Raw genomic sequence first — 25,371 nt, forward strand, 5'->3', positions numbered from 1 at the left:
ATTCAAGCATAAACAAAGAAAGAAAAACAAAATAAAGAAAGCACATAAACAGCAAACCATGTCTGGAGACAGTGAATACATAATATTTGAATAAGGAGGCCTTCTGTTTCAAAGAAAATCTCCTTTTTATCTTCAATGTTCTTCAAATACACATTGATACACAACAGGAAAAAAAGTTATAAGTGATAAAGAAGAGACATCATGTACCTGTAACAAGTGTCCTAAGTGCTCTCTCCTTCCTGTTCATCAGACCTGAGAAACACAATACTGAGATAATCCTGGAACACTGGACAGGGGGATTAGATACACAGATTCTGTGATTTATGAACTTCTGCTGGTGCTGGCAACACATTTCACAAGCTGGCAAGTGAAAGCTGGGAAAGTACTGCTAAAAGACAGCCCATGCACTATTTATGCACAATTAACAAATGATTCTGGATATGACATTTCCTTGAAGACAACTTCCTTGACTTCAAAACAGAGAGCACCAAAATCTTGGCTGGAGTTCAGAAAATGACTCTGCAGACACTCAAGGTTTTGGCAGAAAAATGACTGAAGGACAATGGATTCCAAGCTGTCAAACATCCCATGTACACAAACTGGCTACAGTTCCTTCTGGAGTGACCTTCAGCCAGGCTTGTATCAGCAACTAAGATACCAAAATTGGTATGGCCTTCTGGACACAGCTGAGTCACTGCAGCCTTGACCTAATCCATGTGCTCTAAAGCAGCACGTGCTGCTCAGCTGAGCTCCCCTGAGCCTGCAGAGACCAAACCTGCCCAGCCAAGCCTTCAGCATCTTCCCACCCAGAGCAAATGTTCCAACACAGGCTCCAGCCTCAGCCTCCATGACCCTGACACTGCTTTCTCCACTGGGCTGCCACAGGGATGGATGCTCTCCACTGCTGGACCTTGAGCATTGCTGGGGGTTTTTTCCTAATGCAAAGTGCATTATTCAGAATAAATGTAGGCAGAATTGTTACCCTTGAGCTGGGAGCAAGACTCTTTGGGTATCAGAAATCATCCAGTTCACATTACTGTTCCACCACCAGTGCTGCAGCCAAACATTGCCTGGTAAACACGGAACAGAATGGATTACAGTTCCATGGAAACTCTTACAGCATCCATTTGTGGAGGCAACTATCACCTCTCAGCCTTTGCATAGCCCCAGTCCAACCTGAAGCAGAAGCATCAGTTGTTACATTTCAAAATCTTCTCCTTTTCACAGATGTGTTTGAAGCCATCAAAGCCTTGGACTGAGGAAGGTGCCTCCACACTCCTGTTTCAAAGTAGGTAACTCACTGCCACCAAGTAAAAAGCAATTATTACTTCAGCCTGGAATAACCTCAGTGCATTCACAGAGCCACACTGTATGATGGTGTTCCCCCTTGGCATGCTGTGTTTGGAATGCACATATAGATTTTTATTTAGCATTATGGCTCAATTTTAATCAGAGGATTCCTACACAGAATTTCTCAGCAGCCAGAAAAATCAGAGCCCTACCTCTAAATTTAGCAAGTGCATCTTCATCTGGAGATGAAAAAAAGGTTCCTCAGAAAGAGCCTTGTTTTTATATGCATCACATAATGGCACAGTGATACTTTCAAGCCCAGCAGTATTTGCTACCAGAATGCAAAGATACCAAGAGACATCATTAAATAACCAAGGTATTTTTAACCAAAGCAAAGGAGAGTTGGAGAGAGCGTTTCTAGTAACAGGAAGATCATAACACAGGGATATTTTAAGACATTCAACATGGGCTGTCTCTCCAACAAAATTGCAAACATTTTGTTTTGACTTCTGCAGTTTATTTATTATACTTAAGTAGCAACAGAGTCAATTTTTGTGACAAAACACCTAACAAAGATTTGAGAAAGCTTGGAGGAGGAGGAGAGATGAGTTAGGGAGAACACTTTATGTGCTTTATTGCAAGTTTCACAATCCAGCTTTCCAAGGCCAGCTCTTCCTTGGGAACAATCTGGGAGCAGCTGCCCATGCTGAAGCAAGGTCAACTTTGTCCTCCCTGCCTCCCACCTGGACCACCAAGGCACTGCCTCATTCCTGACCTTCAGCACTGGAAGATTCTTTGGTGGGCTGAAGAAGAGACAGAGGGTGTGGAAAACCAAATGCTAATGCAGAGATAACAGGAGGAAAAATTTCTGCATGTTTTACACTGTAGCCTCTTGTCCAAAGTTAATAAAGGTAAATGCCATTATAGGAAGGCTAAAAGTCAAAAGTAATCCATAAAGCCTCCCCAAAATTTCTTTCAGACCCCCTTCCAGCTTTTGTGCATTTGCTCTCACTGTCTTATTCAACATTCCCTCCAAACCTCTGTAGAAAATTCAAAACTAGTTAAGCTTGTATATTTACATCCATTGCCTCCAAGGTACAAACTAGAGAAATCAGTCCATAGCCACTGAAAGGTTTCTTGATCATTGACACAATTTTATTGGCATTTATGAAGTACAGAAGTAGTTCTGCTTTAGTAATAATCGCAAACTCCTTAAAACCTCAAGCACAAAAAAGCACCTCTCCCTCACCTTCTCTAAATATGATTTCTTTAATTGCCTCTTCTGGAATTCTGGACTCACACAGCCGAAATAAAGCTGAAAGAAACAGCAGCAGTACTGTCAGGAAGAGAATTGTCTGGGGAAGGAAAGAGAAGCTCTGATCCTCAGAGGCTCCAACTCACTACTCAAAGAACAGCTTCCACTGAATTTCCCAAAGACTTGGAGAACAAGCAAGCTGCTGCAGGTTCAGAAATTCCCAGGTCACCAGGGTGTAAATGTGTATGCTCTGGTCCCATGAAGCCCTGTTTTTCAGAGGTCATCTGATACTTCAAAACAAAGCATCTTCTCTGTTAAACTTCCCTGGGCTTTGAGGTTAGCAGTAAAACCTAGAAATCTGCATTGCTGTAGTGCAAATATAAAATGTGGTTTATCTCACCAGGGAAGTTCCATATTCTTTTCAGATTCCCCTGCTCAAGAACACCTCTGACCAATGCTGAACAGAACTGTTTTAGGCACAAGAGTTTTCCAAGCTGCAAACTGGGAGTGCTTTGTCATCTAAGCATTCCATCAGTTGTGAAGTCTGGGAGGAGAAACAGAGCTCCTTCAGCTTCATGAAAGAAAACTAAATCTGTAGAAATCAAACCTTACTTGCTTCCCCTTTTCTTATCCTGGGTTAGGGCAAAAGAGAAAGGAACATGTCTCTCAGTATCTTAAACCTACAATGAGAGGTTCCCAGGAAAACCTCTGGGACCACGAAAGTGGTACTTGTTGTCAACATCCAAGGCTTAGAGTGCAACAATTCAGGATGACCCCAGTTTGAGACAGATCCCTGCTCGGACACTGGCCTCGTTCTCAGGCCACAGTACCCAGAGTGAGAGTCCCAGGATATGTGCAATGCTCAGCTTGGTGCACCAAGTCCAGAGTTGTTCAGGTGGCCAGGGAGTGATACCCCTCCCTGGAACCAAAAAGCAGAGAAGAAAGCATCCATCATTCCCTGGCTGTGGTGAACTCAGTGGAAGGGAGATCTCTCAGAGCTGGGGGAAGACTGAACAGAGCAAGCTGAGAATGCTGGGCCTTTAATGAGCTTCCTCAAGTCAAAGCGATAGACATCTGCTGCTACTGAAATTAGAAGCCCAAAGTATAGATTACCACAAGCATTATCTCACAGCAGGCATCTGCAGAGTCCAGAACTTCTTGAAGAACTGGCAGAATCACTGTGGACAAGAGACATGCAGAATTTCAAGGCAAGTCTGTACAGAACACACTCAGTCTGACACAGAGGTCACCTAAGTACAAGCTCTGATGTAGGTCCAGTGGCTGGACTCGTTTATTTTCATGGAAGGACACCTCAGGGATAATCAAAAAAAGAAGATAATCATCTTGTAGAAGCAAAGCCACAGTGCTGAAGAATTCTGGATTGCTTTATGACTGCCAGAGAATTTCTGCAAGCAGAGCTGAAGGACTTGGAGCATCCAGCCAATAAGCACTTTGCTGGGGATACATCCCTTCTAAAGAGATTATCTGGATAAAGTACTCCCTGCTTTCTCCTAAAATATTTGTGAGGTCTTTGGTGTTGAATAGGAGCAAACCAGCAGGATCTCAAAACAAAGTAAATCTACACCCAGAAGAAAGCATAAACATGTCTCAGACAAGAGACCTACAGAGTAGAAAGAGGAATCTTTGAATGTCACAAGAGAGTCACCCCTCTTAGTTCTTCTCTTGGCAAACAGCTAACATTACTCACTTTACAGATGGAGTCATAAGAGACTCCCAAAAAGAAATATTTAGATTTTGTTCTTTCCATCAACAAAATCTCTAAGCACTCTGGAAAACAAGTATTTTCTAATTTGTAAAACAGGAGTAGCAGCTGTTTGTTTCTTTGGAAAGTTGCTGTTGGCCCATGATGCTTCAATTGCTTTCTGTGTTTTCAAAATAATTGCCCCTCTCAACAAAGCCTTGGAGCAGAGAAGTCTCATCTCCTCTTTGATGCAGTTCCAACTCCCCTGTTCCAGGAGAGCAATTCCATACTCTGACTGAGTATACACTACCTGACTTTTCCAAACCACAGTGTTCCATCCATTTAAGACAATTTAGTTTGAGATAACAGGAAAAGCATATCCATCATCAGCTGCCACTTTCCCTTTGTCACAGCACTTTCTTCTGAGCATGAAACAACCTTTACAGAGAAGAGGAATTCCTGTATTACAGCTGCTGACAGTCCCAGGCTCTCACAGTTGGATACAAGGCTCTGCAGTCATGAGGCTGTTCCCAGCTGTGCTCCAGCCCACCCAACCCCTGAAAACCACAGAAGATCCCCACCACTTTAATAATCCAAAGAGAATCTCAGGGCTGCCACCTTGCAGGGTGAGTTATCCCCAACAAGTCCCAAAGACAGTACCAGCACACAGGCAGAAATACTGTGCTCAGGCCATCCAGCTTCATTTGAGCCACACCAGACTGGGGAGTTTTCCTGACCTTTAGGAAGCTCAGAGCAGCCCAGCTCTCAGGAGACATGTAATTCTAAGATCAGGTTCATTCTAGCCAATTGAGAGTCCAAACACAATAAACATGAAACAGGGCAGAGCTTCACCACAACAGCAGGTGGTCCAAAATTTCCACTCTAAATTCTGGGGAACGGTGGGGAAGCATGCAGGAACCAGTCAAACTGGAACAAGACAGTTTTAAACAAGTCATGCTACATTAAGCTCAAGCTGTGAAATGTTCATCTTCCAGTGAAACAAGTGGCTCTGCCATCTCCAGTACAATCCTGCTCATTACTTTTCCCGTGGCATAAAGAAACCCAGGACATTCCATGATGGGCAGCAGGGTTTGTAGTATCTGACCTTACACTACAGCATTTAAACCTCAGCTGAGATGCAGCCTCTCCTTTTCTTGGTTCTGCATTCTCACAAGCCCAAACCCCCCAGGTTATTTCTGACATGGTCAAGGAAGCTGCAAAGTGACAGGTCCTGCACAGCAGTGCTCCCACAGCCTGGCTCCCTGTGGGAAGCCAAGGAAGCGTATGGGGAAATGAAATGTTCCCCAGTTTCCTGATACCAGCCTGGTGATCACTGCATCTTCCTCTGCTTTCAAAGGGCACCACATTCAAGTAGAATCTGCTCTAAAATATTGATTTAGAGCAGATGTAGTTTAAAGAGAGTTTACAAGGAAAGCATTTTTTGATCTTTTTTTTATCCTCTGAAGGGAGAGCATGAAAACAAAAAGCAACGTTAAGTCATAAAAAAATAATTGTTGTAGACCTCAGCAATTTTTAATTCCCTTCCTTCACTAAACATCTGGGTTTTGTTAGAAAACACTATAAAATGATTTTCCAAAACCTTTGACACAGACCCAAAAGCTCAGGAGGGAGGGTTTCAAATCAAATACTGGTTGTTATTTATTCAGCCCTACCAGTGAAACTGGTGTAACCATTTTCTCCTGCCCAAGCATTCCCTGATATTTGCAAGGGTACAGGGGCTGAGAGTTAGCATGTTAAGAAGCTCACTTAATAGAAAGAAAGGACATTACACCAAGGAAACTATTATTCAAGCAGACTTAGTCTGATGAGCCAAGAAAAAGCTGCTTCTGCACAAGCCAGGGCTCTTGAGACACCTATGCGATTAAGTTACTTCAGAACAAATTAGTGCTCCATGAACTGATTAGACCATAAATAAGCCCAACAGGAAAGAGAGAAGCCACTGACAGACACAGCATCCTCCTGACAGCAGCTGAGCTCTACAGCTCTCATTCAGCATGAACACCAAAAAGCTGTCAGTGCCAAAAGGATTTGTGGCCTTTTTACTCCCAATTCAAAGGACGTCAAAGCAGATGCAATATCTACAGTAGATAACTAATCACAAGAATCCTATACTTTCATTTTCTCTCGTCACTCAAAGCACAAATTGCAGCTCTCCCCGACCTAATAATTATTCGTATGGCTGTGTTTTGTTCTTCTCCAGCAGCAGCAGGAAACTTGATTAGAGCTGCAGGAACCCAGCCAGTGACTATCCAAGCTGCTGTTGTGATAGCACAAAGCAGAAGCCAACTCGGCAGGTAATTGGACTTGGAAGTCAAGAGAGATCTTCCTCAGTCAGCTTGAAATAGTAATTTATAGGGGAGAAAATAGGTTGCCTTTATCTACCACAGGTTACCAAAGGAAAACTTTGATCCTAAGAAAGACAGACATGATAAATACCAAGACACACCACCATAAAGAGGTTTTAAAGGTGGAGTTTTTTAAGTCTTCAGCAATTCAAAAAGCATTTGGAATCTTCTCTGGAGTCACTATAGACATGCAATCACTTAGGAAAACCCAACATTCCCTTGTTAAAAAGGAATACTCCAATGCTCAGCAGTTATACTCTTCTGCCCACTGACTCAGTACTTTGGAAAGTCTAAATTACCATCCACGCTGTAACAAGGAAATTCAGTCATGTTTCCAGAGTAATCCTGGGAATCCTGGAGGGCTACTGTCAACAATTCCTGCTTCCTATTACCATGCTTCAGGTAATTCAAATGTACATAAAGCCCCTTCTTGATTTCTCTAAACTTCAAGCCCATGGAAATAATTCTGAAACATCAGAAGCCAACAGAGAAATCCAAATGCTCACAGAGCCAAAGTCATAGGGGATTCCAAGACCAGAGTTCCCAGTAACACCAGTGAGCTCAGTGCTCACACCAGCTGCCAGCACCCCTCTCACATGGGACTGGGGCAGTTCTCTCCCACTGTTCCACAAAAAGAATTCCAGCTAAAAACACCCAGCAAGAAGCCAGGGCTGGTCATGAAGAGGAGCACTGAGGAGTGAAGGTTCACCTGTGCTTGGACAGGGTAAAGTGTTAATTTAGTGACGCACTGAATCAAGAGACTGGAAGTGTAATGGAACAGGAACATCCACACTCTGCAGGAATTGAGATCATACAGTTTTATTTCCACAGCATATTATCGATCTGCTTAAGATCTGCTAGAAAAACAAAGTGTCCTCAAATATTATTCCACAGTGGTATTAAACCAGTTTCATTTTCAGACACCTCTTTCCCTGTTAGACTCAAATATCCCCAACCAAAAAAAAAAAGTCACAAACCCCCAAAACACAAAAAAACCCTTATGAAAGTCTCCCTTATTCCTCCCAAAACCCAGTGAAGTCCAGTTCAGCATCCCATCATTCCCAGGTGATTTTCTAAAGACAACCTTTTATCCCACTCTCACCTGAAGTTCAGCACTTACTGGAGAATTTCTGTCCAAGTAAATCCTGAAATCATTTCAGACACCAGCAGACAATGACTGGAGTTTCACAGCATTAAATATTCTACATGAAAACAATAGTTAACACAACTCAACTAAATGAAATAAACATTACAATTGACCTCTGACTTTGTTAAACAGCTCCAGTAGCTTGAAAACAAAATCACCAACCCTAACTATGTTATGATGAGCCAACAGCAAACTTACACCTGTGAGTTTGGTAGTCAGAGGAAGATCTTCACTAATTCTACTATCATGACTGATAAACCCTCCTCTTCATCATGAGACCCACATCAAGAGGCAAGGAATGGCCTCTCCTGTGATGAGATCATTTTGAAAGAAACTCTCTAATTCAGCAAAGGGGATTATTAAAATCTTGAGGAAGATCCATACTCAGTTAATGAAGACTCAGTCCCCCATTCCCCAAACCCCTATCCCAGACATGCCCACACAGACAAGCTTAGGAGAGCAGAAGAGTTTTACAGTAAAAACAATTTTGACAATGCTGGGGGGAAAAAAAAAATCAAACAGGGGAAACCACAAAGTTTCCTGAATGGTGCCTAAGCACAGAGTTAATAAAATAGGTTTTAAAGTCCAGTGCATAATGTTGAAGAGATTCCTCTGTATTTTAACAATGACAACAACTCTAAAAAAACTTGAGACTTAATACCCTATGCACTGCTTTTCCCCTAAAAATACCCATATACCCTCAGAAGGCCAAATATTTCTGAATTTTCTTCAGCACCTCTGAAAACAGATTGGCAAAAAACAAATGCTCAGTGGAAAAAACAAAAGGCAGTGATTCATATGCAATTAGCTCAGCTAAATTTACTACTGAAGCCATTGCTACTCCAGCTGTCCTTGACACCTGCACAGCAGGGACAATGGAACATGACAAGCATCCTCTTTCCATCTATTGCAGTGTTCAGGCTGACACACGAACTTAAAATTGGTGACAGCTACAGTTCTTGAGCTGCTGCATTAATGCAATCAGCACAAAACCAGCCATGAACCTTATTCAAGCCTCTGTTTGTCACAGACAAAACCAATGGAGGCAGTCAGGGATTCTCCCTCCTCTGCTAAATCCACCTCCCAAAAAGCATCAGTGCCCTACACTTGTCTGTTTACTCACAGGTTCAGTTTACAGTGATAGACAAGCAGAACAAAACAGAAAATTGGTAGCTGGAAAGTTAAAATGAAGGATGTAAAGGGAGGAAACTTGTTAACTTCCTATGCAGCACAAGTTTCTGCTGATTTATCTTTCTTAAATACAAAACTGAAAGACTGAGAGCACAACTAAACTTTTGAGGTCAAGTTGCCCACTATTTTCTAAGAACTAAGCAGCTCACTCTTTATTAGCCCATATTTCTTCAGGCATTTACACAAGTTACATGCAGAAACAATTCTCAGTAAAACAATTCAGGCTCTGGTACCTAAGATGTGAGAAAAGCTGATGACAGCATCTTTAAAATCTAAGTGTTCTCTCTGTGCATGGGAAGAGTACTCACTGAGAGCCACTGCACCACTGTTCTGGCACACATCCACCAGCCCTGCCCCAGACAGCAGCACAAATACACAAAAGCTCTTTTCTAAGAGTTCAGAGAAAGTGCAAAATACATTTAACTTGACACATCTACCCGAATTCAAATGCTCAGAGGAAAGGCTTTAATGTCCCAGATCCTCTGCTATCTTTATAAGGGCACTAATTTGTACAGCACACATATTTTATCTGCACTACAATAACACCACAGATGAACATTAACCAGATTCCTTGTGGTGTCTGCCAGGTGTTTAAACATTTTGGAACTCAAATGCTGAAATACTATCTGGAGTCCAAATGCTTAAGATCCAGTGAGAACATGTGTATATTTTCATCCACCATGTAAAACACATTTTCCCCCATTTGTTACCTTTTAAGCAACAAACTAGAATTACCAACATATACTACAGCTCTATTCTGAAGGCTGATTTCACCAGGACGATTTAACTCACAAAAGCTTTCATTTTGATAACAAAAACACTGCAAAATATTTCCTGTAACTTTTAATCCAAAAGACTCCACATTTATCTGCAGCAGGCAAGCCCTATACTGTGTTTAAAGAAAACAGGCTCTGATATTGTATATTTTGATAAGTTCAGGCATATACTGTGTATTAGAAAATAAAACAATCCCATACTATGTATTAAACAACATTCTTCTCTTGGTGCAAGTCAGAAAATACATTTTTGAGCATGGTGTAGGTTCTCTCGCTCTGTCCCAAGACATATTTAAGTGAAGTACATTTCTTACAAACCATCCTTTTGTGTGAGTGCCACCACTTCACTCCTCCTCCAGTTTAGCATAAACTCTACTCACTTCTTGCTTTAAGAAAAAGGCTCTGAGAAGAGAGATAGGAAGAGCTTTTTTGCAGCCTGAAATACAGTCCACCACCAGAATTCTGACCTGAACAGCTCTATACATTAATACATTGCTGTGTTAATATATTAACTTTGCTGCTTTTCCTTCCTCACCCACACTCAACTTCAGGTAAAAATTTGTACAGTATCATTATTAGCAAGGAAAATGAAAGGCCCAAAGGGATCAGGACATTTTTATAGCATGTCAATTACCTCCCTGAAGAGGAAAGAAATATCACTCTACTGAGAAAGAAACTAAAATACTTTGTGTGTTTTTATCCCATGTACTCTATGGCTCAGATGAAAGAGCCAGCACTGACAGCCAGCTTTCTGAACATGGGCAGGAAGGCCAGATTATCTCATACCTGAGCTTACAGACTATTCTGAACAGGTAACTGGATTAAAGTTATATACCCCAGAAAGCAAATCCACTGCAGAATCTTCATTAAACAGAAGTATCCTCCAAGCACAGAATAAACTGGCAGCAAGGTAAATCAGCAGCAATACCTGAGCTGCTCTCCACTCAGGATCATCAAAAACCAGGATTTGCCAGTGTCACATACCTTTGAAGTTTGAGGAGTAGAGATGACATGGACAGAGCTGGGTTTAACTCCACTTGCTCTAGATCGTTTATAAAGGGCAAATCTGCTTTTCCTGCGCCCCCTGTCACCATTAGGGAGGGATCCATTGTACCTGGAAATAAAGGAAAAAAGTTTAGCATAAAACACCACGAGTCTGGAAAGCAGCAAAGGAGAAAGAGATGTAATTTGGCCACAATATTCTTGTATCATCAAATGCACAGGGAAGAACAAAAAAGTAACAGGCTAAGTTTTTGCTTCCTGAATTGAGCATTCAAACCTTCTTTACCTACCAGTAGTTGAAATTTAATTCTCATTTAAAAGGTAATTAACTACAAATGAAAGACTCAGTTTTTCAGCCACAGAGACACTTCTTCACCTCTAAAATCAAAGGAATGTAGAAGAACAAATTCTACCTCTTCACTACCATTTATCCTACCACCCATCTGCCCACATCTCATGCAGGACTGGAGGAAGAACAGGGGCAACAAGGAAAACCAAAGTAATTTATGGGCAAGTAAAACTATGAGAAAGGATTTGTACTCAGAATGCTTTTCTAGTTGTGTCTCACCCATTTTTTTTACAAAACTTTAATCCTAAAGGCTTCATCTATTAATTATTAAGGAAAGAGGATGCAAGTGTTTTTAATTTATGTGACTATCTGAAGCCTCACTAATGACTTTCTGTATCAGGTGTAACACAGGAGCCCTTGACAGTTCTTTCATCTCTCCCTGAGGACACAGACCCAATGGATTAATTATTCAGAGAAGTCTGAAGCCTCAAGGGGACAGAGCTCCTTCCCCAGGGAAGGGATCAACTGGAAATTTCTTTACAGGGCACAAGCATGGAATTCACCATCACCTCACCCCCAAGATTTAGGTCAGGTAGAGGCTCTTCACACCATCCCTGGCAGCTCTCAGCTGCAAGAGCTTTCAGGACTTTATTGAATCTTCCATTCCTGATCCTCAGAGATTTCAGACTTTTCCCAAGAAACTACAGATGTTATTCCACTGATAAATGTGGATAAATCTCCTCTATCTTACTGGTGAGGTCTGTCCTACACTGATCTCATGTATCCCCCTCCTACAGTCTTTATGATTACAGGTTAACACTGCAGGCAGAAAAAGAATATGAAAAGGAAAGAGGCAGCAATGCAGAAACCCAGAATATTTTTTTTTATCATTACATCTTGTGTATGTAATGATAATGATACAAATACTACATCCTGTGTATTTGTGTAACAGGAGAATGCACTTAGAGAGCCTCCTACCCTTCTAGGAATCCCAAAGGCAGGACTGCTGAATGACTGAGCACAAGCCAGAACAGATTTAAGATAAAAATTCTCTCAAATCTCACTGCTCTAGAACTTAAAACCCAGATATTAAAAAAATGCACATTTAATACATGATGCTAAAGCCACAGAGAGCTGAGAGACTTGCAGCTGAACTTGTCCTCTCACTCCCATTTTCATAGGGAAGACTAATGGGTCTTTCTGGAATATTAAAGGAGACTCCCTAACACAGCGCAAAACCAACAGGAGTAAATCACTACTATTTCATGCCAGGCCTACTTCCACCTTGGAAATTTGTTATTAACTCTACTCCAGAGAAGTGCAGCCTGTGGATCCTCATCACAAGAAACCAATCTCTAGAAAGATACATCAAAATGTTCCAGAGGCAGCTTAAACACCAGCACTTCAAATGGGAGTTATTTGATTCTGCACTAGAATCTCCCTGGGTATATGCACATGCTTTCTTTCAAAGACACTACTATCAGGGATATGCCAGCAAGTTTTAACTTGTTGAAGACAACATTCTTTCTACAAGTATTTTTATCTGGAAACCTAAAAAAGTAACAATTCCCTCAGAAATAATATATAACTACTATAGATTACCACTGCTAGCTTTATATCCTGTAATTATCGATTTTTCTTATACTTGTGTAACTGCTGAATTAAAATAGTACTGAATTAAAGCAGTTCCACTGGAAGTTAAAACCAGGAAAGTGGGGTTTTATTATTTGGGGGGGGGGGGGTTCCCTTCATTTTTAGAATACAATTTCAACTGGGGAAGCCCACTCCATTTCAGTTCTCTGTGGGGTTTAATTACTTTTAAAATACATAAATAAAGAAGCTCAAGGTTAAAAGACCTCTTGGAGTCTTCAAATAGGAAGGAAATACAAGCAAACTGAACTCATTCCTCCTAATTAGCACTGATAAATTCTCAGGAAGGTTTTCCTTATGCCCATTCTACAAAGGGCAGGAGGAGCTGAGTGGTAGTTTTATGATTTGTTATGCTTCAATTACAGACCTTCAAGTTTGATTTTGATCCTACAGTGGTAGAAAAAGCTGGGACAATTCCTAGGGACACAGACATGTTTTAAAAGGGGTAAAAAAAAAAAGGAGGGTGTGAGAAGTTGCCTCTTTCCACAACCAGCAGACACCTTCATTCTTCCTAGGCCAGGCCTCTCAAGTTGTTCCCCAGAAATTAACCCTCCCCATGGCACTGCAGCCACACCTTTGCTTCCCACCCCTGAACAAGCTGCATCCATGCCCAGTGACCTGGCAGGGGTGCCCTGGGATCCTGCCAGCCATGGCAGCTCCCTCCCACCTTCCATGGAGCCTTGCCTGTCCCTGCCTTCCTGCCCAACAGGAGCTGGCCCACAGGACACAGCTGGATTCAGCACCCTGGAGGAGGAATAGCTGCCCACACCTTGCTGAATCAGCTTTTCCAAGCACAGGCACAAAGAACTACCACAAAACCTGCCCTGCCCTCTCCTCTCCATCGCTCTCTGCTCTTCCACTGAGCAGAGCCTGGGCCAGCACCAAGCACCTCCCTCTGAGCAGCAACAGGATGGAATCACCTATGGAGAAGGGACAAGGATTGAGGACACAAATTCCCTATCATCAAACACTTCCTCTACACAAAGCCACTCCACAAGAAGGAGCCAATTCCCTTTTCCTCTGCACTCTTCCAATTGCTCCAGGATCAGCTGAGGGACCAGCAGATCAGCACACAACTTTTTGCTTCACAAGGAGGCCAAAAGAAGCTGCAGCTGCAACTCTCCTTCATGACCCAAAAACCCTGGAACAAATGTTATTTCCAGCTAATAAACAAACTAGGAAAAAAATCTATTTCACAGCAACAGAACAATCATTTCTGAGAGCACCCTGCTCACACCCAGATCCGTGGGGCACTTTGGAAGTTCTCCAGATGTTCATCAGACCAACACACGTGGAAGGAGCAGTCCTGCACTTCTCCAAATGCTTCTCAGTGACAGCAGCACTGGGACAAGCTGCATCATGAAACCTCCTGGGATAATTATCTCAGTTGATAGCACTATTCCTTGCAAATAAGGGAGTGGTGCTGGCATGGGCTATGGGCACCATAATTACCAAAGCCAGTTTCCTACAGATTTACATCAAACACTTGAAGAGTTTGGTATACAATGAGCTGTAAACTCCAATTAAGCTTTTCCCATGGCTGGGATGTGTAATGAAAGCCTCTCCTCCTGGATTCAGGGCTGTCTGGAGAGCAAGACTACACTTGCTCTCTCCCACAGTCCACTCTGGCAAGCTCCTACTTTCTACAAGTCTTGTACTACTTGTACTACTACAAGGACTTGTCTACTTCAGAGATTAGCAACAAGCTTTGAACTATTTGTCAGAAAGCTTGTTATACAAGCTTTTTTGGTTTATGTTTATTTTGATTTTGTTTTTTAAAGAAAATCCAGCCTAGACAGTGGTAAAGAATAAATGACAGTTCTGTTACTTGGTACAACAGCTCCAAATCATGACCTGCACCTTGGAACGTTTGACTTCAACTCAAGGAAGTCATCCTTAGAATTAAGGTATCTACTAGCTGACATTGAAGGTGCTGCATGTAGCTGATTCTTTTTTACAATGCTATCAAAATAAAAGCCATCATAAACTTAAATACTTCTGCATACCTATGCAAACTACCTCCCAAAAGATCAAAACTGAACAATTCCTGATTTTCACTGGTAATATTTCCCCAGAGAAAAAAAGAATAATTTTACTTTGCTTTCCTTGTCTATCACTAACAGATCAACAGCACACCTCATCATTTTTGGATGAAAACCATCCCAAATTACAGACTTGGCTATAAACAGATGAGATGCTGCAGTTCAGGTGTTTCCATAGTTCTAGTGAGTCAAACAGCACATCTCTGCTCACTAAACAATAAGGCTGCAGAAGCAAAGTCAGACTTGAGTAAATCTTCCCTTGTAAGTACATTCTGATCCCATATTTGGTAGAATCCTGTAGAACATACTCCACACATAGTAAAATCCAGTTTGTGCTTACATTGTATTTTCACCTTCCCTGAACCAGTGTGGTCCCACAGTGCTGCCAAAAGCAGCAGTCTCACCTTTCATTTATTAATTCGTTCCCACTACTTCTCTCCTTGGTTCACATGGAGGGGACACAAAACTAGATTTATGTTTTAAGTTCAGTTTTAAAACCACATTCCTCACTCTCCAGCCCACTGCAAAGCCACAGAAGCACTTGTATCAGCAACATGGAAAACAGCATGGAGCAGGAGAGAGTCCCTTGTAAGTGCTACAAGTCTACAGCTTTCATGACATCCACCACATATGAAGGCTAAAGCTTTTCACAGCTCCACACTCAAGTCCTGACTAACTGGAAAACCCTCTGCTGCTGAAGCATCCAGCACTCCACTCCCTCCCTTGAACACACATTGAAAGGGAAAAAGTCACATTTTTATAGCAAAACACAAACAGAAAGCTTCAACATACACCAAGCTGACAACAAAATAGGTGTATTTGTGTCTCCCTTTATATAATATCACTGCCAGTTCTTCACAGTCTTTACGCCCTCTTCTCTTGTATCAACCTCAACAATTCATTTTGTGTCTAGTAATATTTCAGCAAAAGAATGGCTAAGGATTTCCTTTTAAAAAAAGGGCAAGAATTATTTCAAACACATTTTTCTGCATCACAGCTTCAGAAAACAAGCAGCTGCTGTCTGCAACTGGCAATTTATCTGAGAATTTCAGTGAAACAGAACAGTGAAGTTATTCTCAAACTCAATCTCATGGGGAAGAGTTGCCAAATAGCAAAAGCAAAGCTAAGGAGTACTTCTGTACCAACAGGATACTCCTGGTTCATTTCCTCCTTTGAACTGTGTTCTCTGGTGCTCTATCAGTGTCACAGATATTAACTCAATATGAATTTAGGTCTCAGCTTGTCTCCAGCTGATGGCATGCACCAATGTGTCCCAGAAGCAGCTCCACCATCAGAGCTTTGCTAATCCCTTTCCTGTTGGGGAGTTCTGGCAGTGAACACATGGCTGCTCCTTCAACAGTCAGGGCTTCACAGATCTCTACAGCAGATTGCAGGGAACACCTTTAATGCTGAGGTTTCTTAGAGGCTGGAAAGAAGATACTGTTTTATTTATACTGTTTTATCCTTGTTGCCCTCACTCCCAGGAACTCAACAAGCCCTGAATGACCAGAAGGTTCCCTTTCCCCACTGCACATTTGGAAAAGTGTACAGCTGCTTTCTGAGGGACAGAAAACAGAGCTGGCAGAGTCACCTGCTCCATCCCCAACCCAAAGGTTTGATCCAGTCAATCCATGACACCCCTGTTTGACTAAGTCTGGAAGATCCAGGCCTCCCCACTGTGTTACAACATCTTTAGAGTTAAAACTTTCCCCATGCACACAGCAAGGGAGATCCAGGTCAAGCAAGGGAGATCCAGGTCAAGCAAGTCTCCTGCACTTCCTGCCAAATCCACCAAAGAGCTTAAACAACCTGTTCTCTCTTCCTTCTCACAGCAGGCTCATGTGCTAGAAGATTAATTCCCACCAGATTTTGCTTTCTTTCTGAAGAGAAATGTTTTAAGCAGTTACAAACACAAAACCGAAGTAGAATTAAGTAGAACGGCTACAGCAACAAACAACTCATGGATAACCAAAGGGCTTCCATCCTCTGATTAACAAAAGACACTGATCCAAGCCCTTGGCTTTATGCAACCTGGGAGGAAGTTCTGAGTGAAAGACACAGTCCCACCTCAGACTCTGCTGGCTAAGACATCTCCATAGGCATAAATGCTTTCTAATCACTACCAGTTGCACAGCTTAACAAAGCCAGTCTTCCTGCAGAGCAAGAAAATCCAAACCAACAAGTTCCAAAGTCCCAAATAATCTCATCTCTTCACCCAATTAAAAGCAATGTTTTTGCATCTGTGAACTTGATTATCCATAAGAAAGGTATGTTGGAGTTATTATTTGTGGCTATAATCAGTTTGGGGTGGTTTTTTTCCTTTGCTCCTGAGACAAGTGTTTGTTCTTAAAACTTGCATTTGTGAAGTCATTTTACTATCATAAAACACTTCAGGAAGCATTCCCTTCTCCAGCACTTCTGGAACACTCCTTGGCACAGTAATCAGCCCTGTGTACTCACCACAAGCCTTCTCCTCCCCAGCACCAAATGTTAGTACTCCCTGCTTTGTTACCTGCTCCCTGTACTGCCCTCCAGCCTTCAAAGGGGCTGCAGTGATTCAGTGAAATGCAGCCTGGCCTGATCTGTGCCATGACCCCATATTGTTTCAGAGAAAAGGCTGATTTGCATCACTGGCTCATGATTAGGAGCTACTTTGAATTACTTTTTTTAGCTACCATTCTAAAGTTGCTCCTACCATCAGGAAACCAGCACTGAGCCACCCCAAAGCCTCACACTACACTCACAAAACTTTTATGTTCACATCCACCCAGCCAGCCCCATGGATTAGCTGAGCACACAGGAAAAGGTTATGTACACCACAAAAAAAAAGCCTTCAGAGGCACCTACTGCAGATCAGATAAGCTAGAACCTACTTTCCTCCTTCCCAGAGTATACAAATTAAGTAGAACCTTATCTGCTGGAAACACCACAAGAAGTCACATGTGCAGTAGCTGAGATTCTCCAGGGTGACCTTAATTATTCCCTGGTGTTCTGGAGCAGAACTGGTCACTCTTCTGGTTTGGGGAGGAAAGGCTATTCCTGGCTGCTTGTGGCCTCCTCCTGTTCCCCCCACCTCCACCCACCAAGAGATGAAAGGATCTGGTAGCCTAGAGATCAGGTTGACTCATATTTTTTTAATTATTCCACTCCACACATCCCCCTCCAGCACCAGCAGGACTGCCCTGCTATTATAACAGCTGTAACATAAGAGTAATAAAAAATCAAGTTTGGTTCAGGAGAATATTTATAGAAAATACAGCTGACTAATCCTCATGCATGTTTAGCTTACGTAATAAAGGCGCTTGAAGAAAAACCCACCTGATCTGTGTTAATTTCACTCTACACAGAAAATTAAAGGATGCTCTTGGCTTACAAATACCAAATGGATTGTGTAAGAACTGCTTTGAAACAGCTTTATTTACACCACACATCCAGCTTCCTCCAAGATTCCCAAAACTCTTGGCTATTTGATACTCTTCTTCTCACTGAGGAGCAAAGGAAGAAATTCTGGAGTAAAATAGAAGCAACCAGTCCCAAAAGTGAGTGGAACAGGAGTCAGGGCTTTATTATTGCAGCTATTGGTACAGAAGACCAGGAAGGTGCAGTCAGGAATACAGAAGAGCTGGTGTTTCTCCTGGGCTGGGAGAAGCTTTCTGCAGAAACTTCTTCCTACACAACTTGAGTTTTCTTAGCAAGTGGCTTGTTACTTGTCCCAGATCATTTTTCTGGAAAATAATTTGTTACATAGCTGTCTTTGATTTCACAAAAACAAAAGTAAGTAGCACAAGAGTTTGATTAAAAGCTGACACTCTGGAAGAACCCAAGAACATGCTGATGCAGAATGCTAGAGCATCAGGATAAGCTTCTATTAAAGCAGTCAAATAACCTGAAGTTCCAAACAACTTAATAGCTAAAAACTCTCTAGGCAGGGATGACCTGAGCCTCTCAACATGAAACACAGATAACCATGATATGATCAGGGAAAAAGAAAAGTAGCAACTTTAACAGGAAAAAACCCCACATTTAAGATATTATTATATAATTCCAATAGAAGTAATAGGCCAGCAGAGCATTAGAATGCAAGATGTTTCCCCTTCAGAAAGCAAAGGGTAAGGGGTAAGGAAACCTCTTCTTTCACATAATGATTTCCTTAACAATCCTTATTTTCAACATTTTACTGCTCCCCCCAGCATTCATTTAACAAGGAGGCAATTTTATTGAGTGCTTTAAGCCCATCTCCAAAGCTGCCAGCTAAAACCATTCACCACTACAGAAAACCAGCAATGTTAGTGCACAGCAAAATACAGGGTATAATCCAATCAGGTTCATTTCAAAGCATGCTTTTTATTCCAGCTAAAAGAGCACAAGAGGTGGGCAAAGCACCACGTTTAGAGAATCCTCTTTCCAACCCTAAACCTCTCATAGCACAGAGGAAATGCTACTCATCTGAGAAGGATCCATAATCCACCAAATGCCACCAGAACTGTTGGATAGGGTGTTCGGTTAAATAAACACAGATACAGCAGAAAGCGAGACTTGACTTTCACTGCACTCAAAACAAGTCAGAAAATCCCTCTCAAAGCAAAGTACTACACACAGCTGGGTTTCAGTGCACAGGAGGAAAGAAGGGAAGGAGGAATCCTGTTGATCCACATCACCAGAGGCTTAGGAACCACACAGCTTTGTTGGGAAACTATTTACAATCTGCTCTTACACATCACATCAAGAAAAGACTGCAAGTTTCAAAATTGAGACAAATTAGACTTCATAACATGCAAGGGGATGAGAGACCTCAAAACCCACCTGCCCTGACATTCTGAACATTTCCCCAATCTAGCTGTACTTCCCACATGCTCCAAGGTGCAAAACCAAGCTGCTCAAATTTTAGCCTGAGGAATGAACAGTAATAACACCACGTTACAGCTGAAACTGCACTACATTAAACATTATGGAGAAACTACATTTCACTCAAAGGACCATTTGAGCCTTTTGAAAATAAAAGCACAGTCCCAACAGTCATTTCCTAAGAAATCAAGTGCTTTCCCTAAAACCCTACCAAGGACTATTTGATAGCTCACATTTTCATAAGAAAAGGTGATAGCTTCCTCATAACTTCAGTTCACTTCCAAATACAAGCAGTGGCAATGTCATTTTTGTGATTTCACAGGCAGTGGAAGAAGTTCCAGGATGTCTGTTACAGCTTTTTCAAACACTCAAGCATAACAAGAATAGTCTTAGGTTGATTTCAGTACCATTTAGCACAGAGGAAGAGAGAAAATTTGCATCCATTTTGTGAACATAGGTGATCTCACCAGCAGCGCACTGAATAGAAAGTGAGGCACTCAACTACTGCATCCTGACATGCAACATCCGAGTCCAATTCCATCTATTTTACCATTCCTTTTAATTTCCCAGGGAAAAAGACACCCTTACAAATGCACAGCTCCCAGTTCAACCCCAACTGCTGAAGAGAATCCCAAATATTTGCCTCAGAAACAGAAAATAAAAACTGGGTTTCCCTCTTTGCAGCACTTGCAAGCATTGCTGCCTCTGAACACAGCAGCTTCCTTAATATCACTGATTCTACACTATATCAAGTGCTCCATGGCACAAGCTGTCAAAGGGAAGATAATCTACTGCACTGCCTGCTCCTAGCATGTTTAGAGTGGGTAAGTAAAGAGAAAAAGCAAAGAATTACCTTTCTGCCTGTTCTTGGTTAGCAACTGTGTTATGTGCCTTAAAATCCACACAGGATAAATTATTCTTCATACCCTGTCTGAAAGAACTACCTGAAACCTACTGGTACAGAGGTATCACAGCACTGCTATAACTGTGGGGGTTATTAAAAAAAAAGTCTTAATAAACCATAAATTAACAGTGCAGCAGTGCAGAGAGCTAGACTTCAATATATCTTCTTCAGACTTAAAACACGCTGACAGCTTACTAATTCCCAGCAACCTTGGGTGTTTGCTTTTATCATCATCTATAACAAAGTTAATCAGACATCTCTAGCCAGGAAAAGATTTCTGCAAAGCTATTAGGTGTTTACTGCTGATCAGCAGAATGAATTCTGATCTATGTACCTCCATGACAGTAAAATCTTTCAGGTTCACATTTTCACTGACAGAATTTTGAGATTTTGCTTCCTTTAAGAGGGCTTCCCAAAATGCTACATAAAATAAACATTGACTTTTCACAGGCCTCAGAAAACACCACTTACTAAGAATGAATCAAAGCAACAGAACCCATGAATTCCTAATGTTTCTCCAGGTCCAAATGCTCAGAGATTCTGATCTCTGAAGAATCTCACTACAGAGCTTCGTGCAGCAGTGCCTGAACAGGAGATCTTGCACTGCTGTGCTCTGCAGATGGGAAGACACCTCCTCCTCACTGAAACAGCCAAGACTTTTGTGCAAAACAACCTCACAAGACTGTGTGCACACACAGATGCAGGCTCTGAAACTCTAAAGCCACACTGAAGGCTCTAAAGCAGAGCAAAACTCTCATTCATCTCCTCTGCAGGGCTATTCCAGCCTGCCTACTTCTGGTTAAACTCTGCAAGCTGAAGTTTCATTCCAACAGATATTAAGTAATGTGCACAAGTGGCACAATGGCTTGTAGAAAAGAAAATAAGTTTAAAACCACAGATAGTTTTCTCTCAAATTATTTCCTTTGGAAATCCAGCTCTTTTTCTCTGCCAACACCCACAAAGACAGACAGCATACTATTACTATTTTTGTTCACCAACTTTCAAGAAAACAAGCCACCCCATATGTTTCTCTCTATTTCTCTAGACTCCTTTGATTTTAAAGGCAAGGACGCCCTATGGGGCAAACCAGACCAAGAAAACAGAGGATCTGTTTAAAGCAATGTTTCCCCAAGTACAGGCCATAATATCAAACAGCATTACAGGACTCAGAAGAAGCTTTTGCAAGCCAAGTGGAAATTCAGCTGTGGAAATAAAGCTTATGAGCCCAAGACTGAAATTGGAAGTGCATTGCCCAGCAAAGCATGACTGCAGGAGCTAGTTCAGAGACACAGAAATCAAGTAATTGATTACAGCTGCCTGGCTCCAGAGATTCCCTGTTGCCCTCAAGTTTTTATACCTGACATCACTCTCCATAAGGGCACCTTGGCCATGCTGCACTGTTTTCAGCTAAAGAGGGGAGTGGTACAATGTTGAAGAGCTCTACAGCCACTGCAGTGCATGAGGATGTGCAAGACTCAGATTATGCCTGTACTATCACATTTTTATGTATGTTTTGCAGATACCAAATTCTTTCCTGTCCTCCCTTGCCCAGCTTAAGGTGCTGCATGTGCATTTCAGAACATAAACCCTTGCTACTCTGGCAATTCTTTGGCATTATACTCATAGGAATATCTCTATGGGTGTCTCACAACTGTTTTCCTTTCCTCCTACAGCCCTGTCAAAAATAAGCATTTGTAGAAATCTCTCAGGCTGCACCACCTTGAGGGGGAGCAGGAGATAAGAATGACATCCAGAAATATTCACACCCCATCAGTTTGTTTCAGTACCTCTGTGAAACTCGGCAGCAAATCTCCTGGAACTGCCCATTAGAAAGGAACAAGCCTGAAATCTACTGGAGAGGCATTCATGTCTGGACAAATCCCAAATTTTTACTTTTAGAGTTTCAGCCAAGGACAAAAATCCTCCACTAGGCTATTTTACAACCACTAGGAAAAGAGGACTTTCCACATCCAGAAAATTTAAATGTTTGAGTAACACAGAATACTATTCTTAGCTCTGAACTGAGCTCATCCATGAGGCAAAAATATGAGGCTGCTAAACTACATGAGACATTGTTGACAATTCTCAAAGCAGTTTCAGGTTGTGTTCAAAATAACTCCAAAAAGCTGGTTTTCCAAGAAAAGACAACACTCAGAGTTATTCTCTTCTACACTCAAACCTCCCCTACAGCCATCCCTCAGTTACCTAGGGTAGCAGAACATTTGTGTCCATTCCCACTCACTCAAACTCAACATCCCAACACTGTTATTACTACTGCAGGCAGCAGAGGTGAAGCACTGGTAGTGACAAGGAGAACAATGAAAAAACAAGGAGTTTGATAAGCCAGGGAACCAGCAAAGCATGATTTCCTCTGGGTACATGTCTTGCAGTTGGATTCCTTCTTTGTCTACTGAGGTGACAGCTCCAATTGAAGCTTTTTCTCAGAGGTGAGAAGCAGTCACATGGATTCCCTGATGTCTAACAAGGAGGGGGGTAGGAAGCTCATTCATCTTTACTCAGCCTCTTCTCACCAGAGCTCAAATAGCATCGGGAGGCTGTGGAATAAAATCAGTTCAGTGACATCCTTCATTTCCAGTTACAGACTACAACCTCACCTGTCACTACACCTCTCAGTAAATCACAGCATATTCACCAGAGGCAGATGGAAAATGACTGGGAGAGGGAGCCCGTGGTGCCAGCAGAGCTGAGGCTTCAGTGTCCTGCAAGAAAACTGCCTGGGCAGCCAGGAGCAGAGAGGAGCAGTGACTGCTTCTCTCCAGCTGTGGCATCACCAGCCCAAAACTGACACCTTGTTCTGTCCCAACACCAGATTCCTTAGACAGCTTATCCCACATCACAAACAGCAGCAGTTCCAGAGGCTACTAATGCCTTGTCAAAGTTGACCTATAACAGAGACTGGACTGAGCTAAAGAATAAAGTAGGGATTTATTAGGAGGGCTCAATGGATCCACCTTGGGCAGCACAAGAGCCCAGCCAGGGCTGCACCCAAGATGAACCAAAATGGTCCCAAAATGGACAACTGGTCACAGGGTCTCTCACTTTGATCAGTTCTGCTCCATTTGCATCTTGCAGTTCATTGTCCAATTACAGCTTTAGCCTATGAAGTGTCATCTTTCTTGTTTTTCTCTCTTCAGCCCACATTGTTTGTGCTCTTGGGCCTGAGATTTGGAGCATGTGTCCTTGGTCCCCAGCTAGAGAAGGAACTGTTTTGTCTCCCTACTCTGTGAAGAGAGCTTACCATCCTCTAATATGAAGCCCAGATCCACACACTAAAGCAGCACAGAATCTGAAAAATAGAAAAGCTAAAACCTGAAGCATCACTACAAGCAGTTATGACCATCAGTGAAAGAAGCACCTGGTTCAGAACTTCTCCAGATTTCAACCAGGATTCATTTATGCCAAGACAAACTGCCCATCTAAGCAGTCATTATGTGGACTTTTGTTCTTCCAAAACAAACAACAAATAAAAGGTTCTGTCAAGTTCTGCTTCTATACCATATTTTCCAAATTTTGACAGTAACTGTCAAAATGCATAGGTCTGTACATCAAATAAACTGTCTTTCTCCAAATACAGAGAAAAGTCTAGGAGGAAAATGAACTGTGTATTATCCCTACCCAGACCAGCCTTTAGATTTAATAATGACTAAGTAAACCAAAGGCTGCTCACAATCACTTACACGAGCACCACTTAGTTCTTGCACAAGTAAGAATGGTGCAGGAGGTGGGAGAACATCCCTTTGGACTCATGGTTACAATAAATGACTTGTTTTTACAAATGAATACACTTATTTTCTGGATATTAAAGAGCATCATACATTCTTATCTCTCTTAGTTTAACTCAGCTAAATGTTCTGGTCTCTTGACTCAGGCGTGACAAACTGATCTTCAATGCATTTCTCAGTCTCTGCACAGCACAAAGTATCCCACTTTTACCACCTGACATATTCATAACTAATTTCATCAGCTCACAAAAGTGAGACAGCCGGTTTTTCTCAACTGTCATCTCTGCCCAAAACTTACAAATAAGACCATACTCCTTCTGGCTTGGGTCTGAAGAGTGTCTGCAACTGGACCCCAGCCAACCCCAAATCCAGTTCCTTCCTTCCCGCCTGCACTGGCCACAGAATGCTCAGGGGTGAAAGAGTAAATCACTTTTGCCTCAATCTGCTTACCCTTTCACAAAGCATCATTTTACCATTTTTCTCTCTACACCAAGAGATTGCCAGTAGGTAAAGCCATAACATAAACCAGCCTCCTTCAAAGAGTTGAAGGTGCAAACCAGCAATACGTGATCAGAGGCCAATTCCTGAGCTGAATGTGAAGTCACATTGCACATAATAAACTAGGAGGGTACACAAAGCTTGACTTGACCCTGCTAATCACTTAAACCCTGGCTTTGCTTACAGAGGGAGGTGTACTTTCTGTAGTCTCCCTGCATCCTTACATGGAGAGCTATTTGCTGGATAACACCAGTCTCTGCATGCTGGAAACTCTGAACTTGCAATAAAACTGGATATATGCACTCAGTTTTGCAGCTGGAAGTGGAATTGCACAACCAGAGATAAGGCACAGCTAAGTGAGCAATGGAACTCCAGCATTTTGTGTTCAAACATGGAAAAAGGCACCAAACCCAAGTCAAAAGTTAAAGCTCTTTTGCTCTGACAGCAAGCAGACTGAAACTACTGGAAAAAACCCAGCTTAGTTATCTTTCATAGTCAAAAGAAGGAACATATCCAGAGATCTTGGGAAAGCTTCATCCAAGTCTTAAATGGGCACAGGGACTCATCACCAAAAAGGGCAGAAAAAAACATTTTGGTATTAAAAAAATATTTATGGAAATTACAGGAAAAATTTGCAGTGTACATCTCTAAAAGCAAACAAGCAGCTTGCA

At 42.0% G+C, this 25,371-nt stretch overlaps 1 protein-coding gene across 1 annotated transcript in view; it reads right to left on the reverse strand.

Moving 5' to 3' along the window:
* PELI2 (pellino E3 ubiquitin protein ligase family member 2) overlaps positions 1-25,371 on the reverse strand; it is a 71,711-nt gene that overhangs the window by 35,960 nt on the left and 10,380 nt on the right. Inside the window, exon 2 of the mRNA XM_050975330.1 lies at positions 10,712-10,841. Within this exon, the coding sequence (XP_050831287.1) occupies positions 10,712-10,841 (130 nt within the window). The remainder of the gene's footprint in view (positions 1-10,711; positions 10,842-25,371) is intronic.

The sequence above is a fragment of the Serinus canaria genome, chromosome 5 (assembly GCF_022539315.1).
Source record: "Serinus canaria isolate serCan28SL12 chromosome 5, serCan2020, whole genome shotgun sequence".
Lineage (NCBI taxonomy): Eukaryota > Metazoa > Chordata > Aves > Passeriformes > Fringillidae > Serinus > Serinus canaria.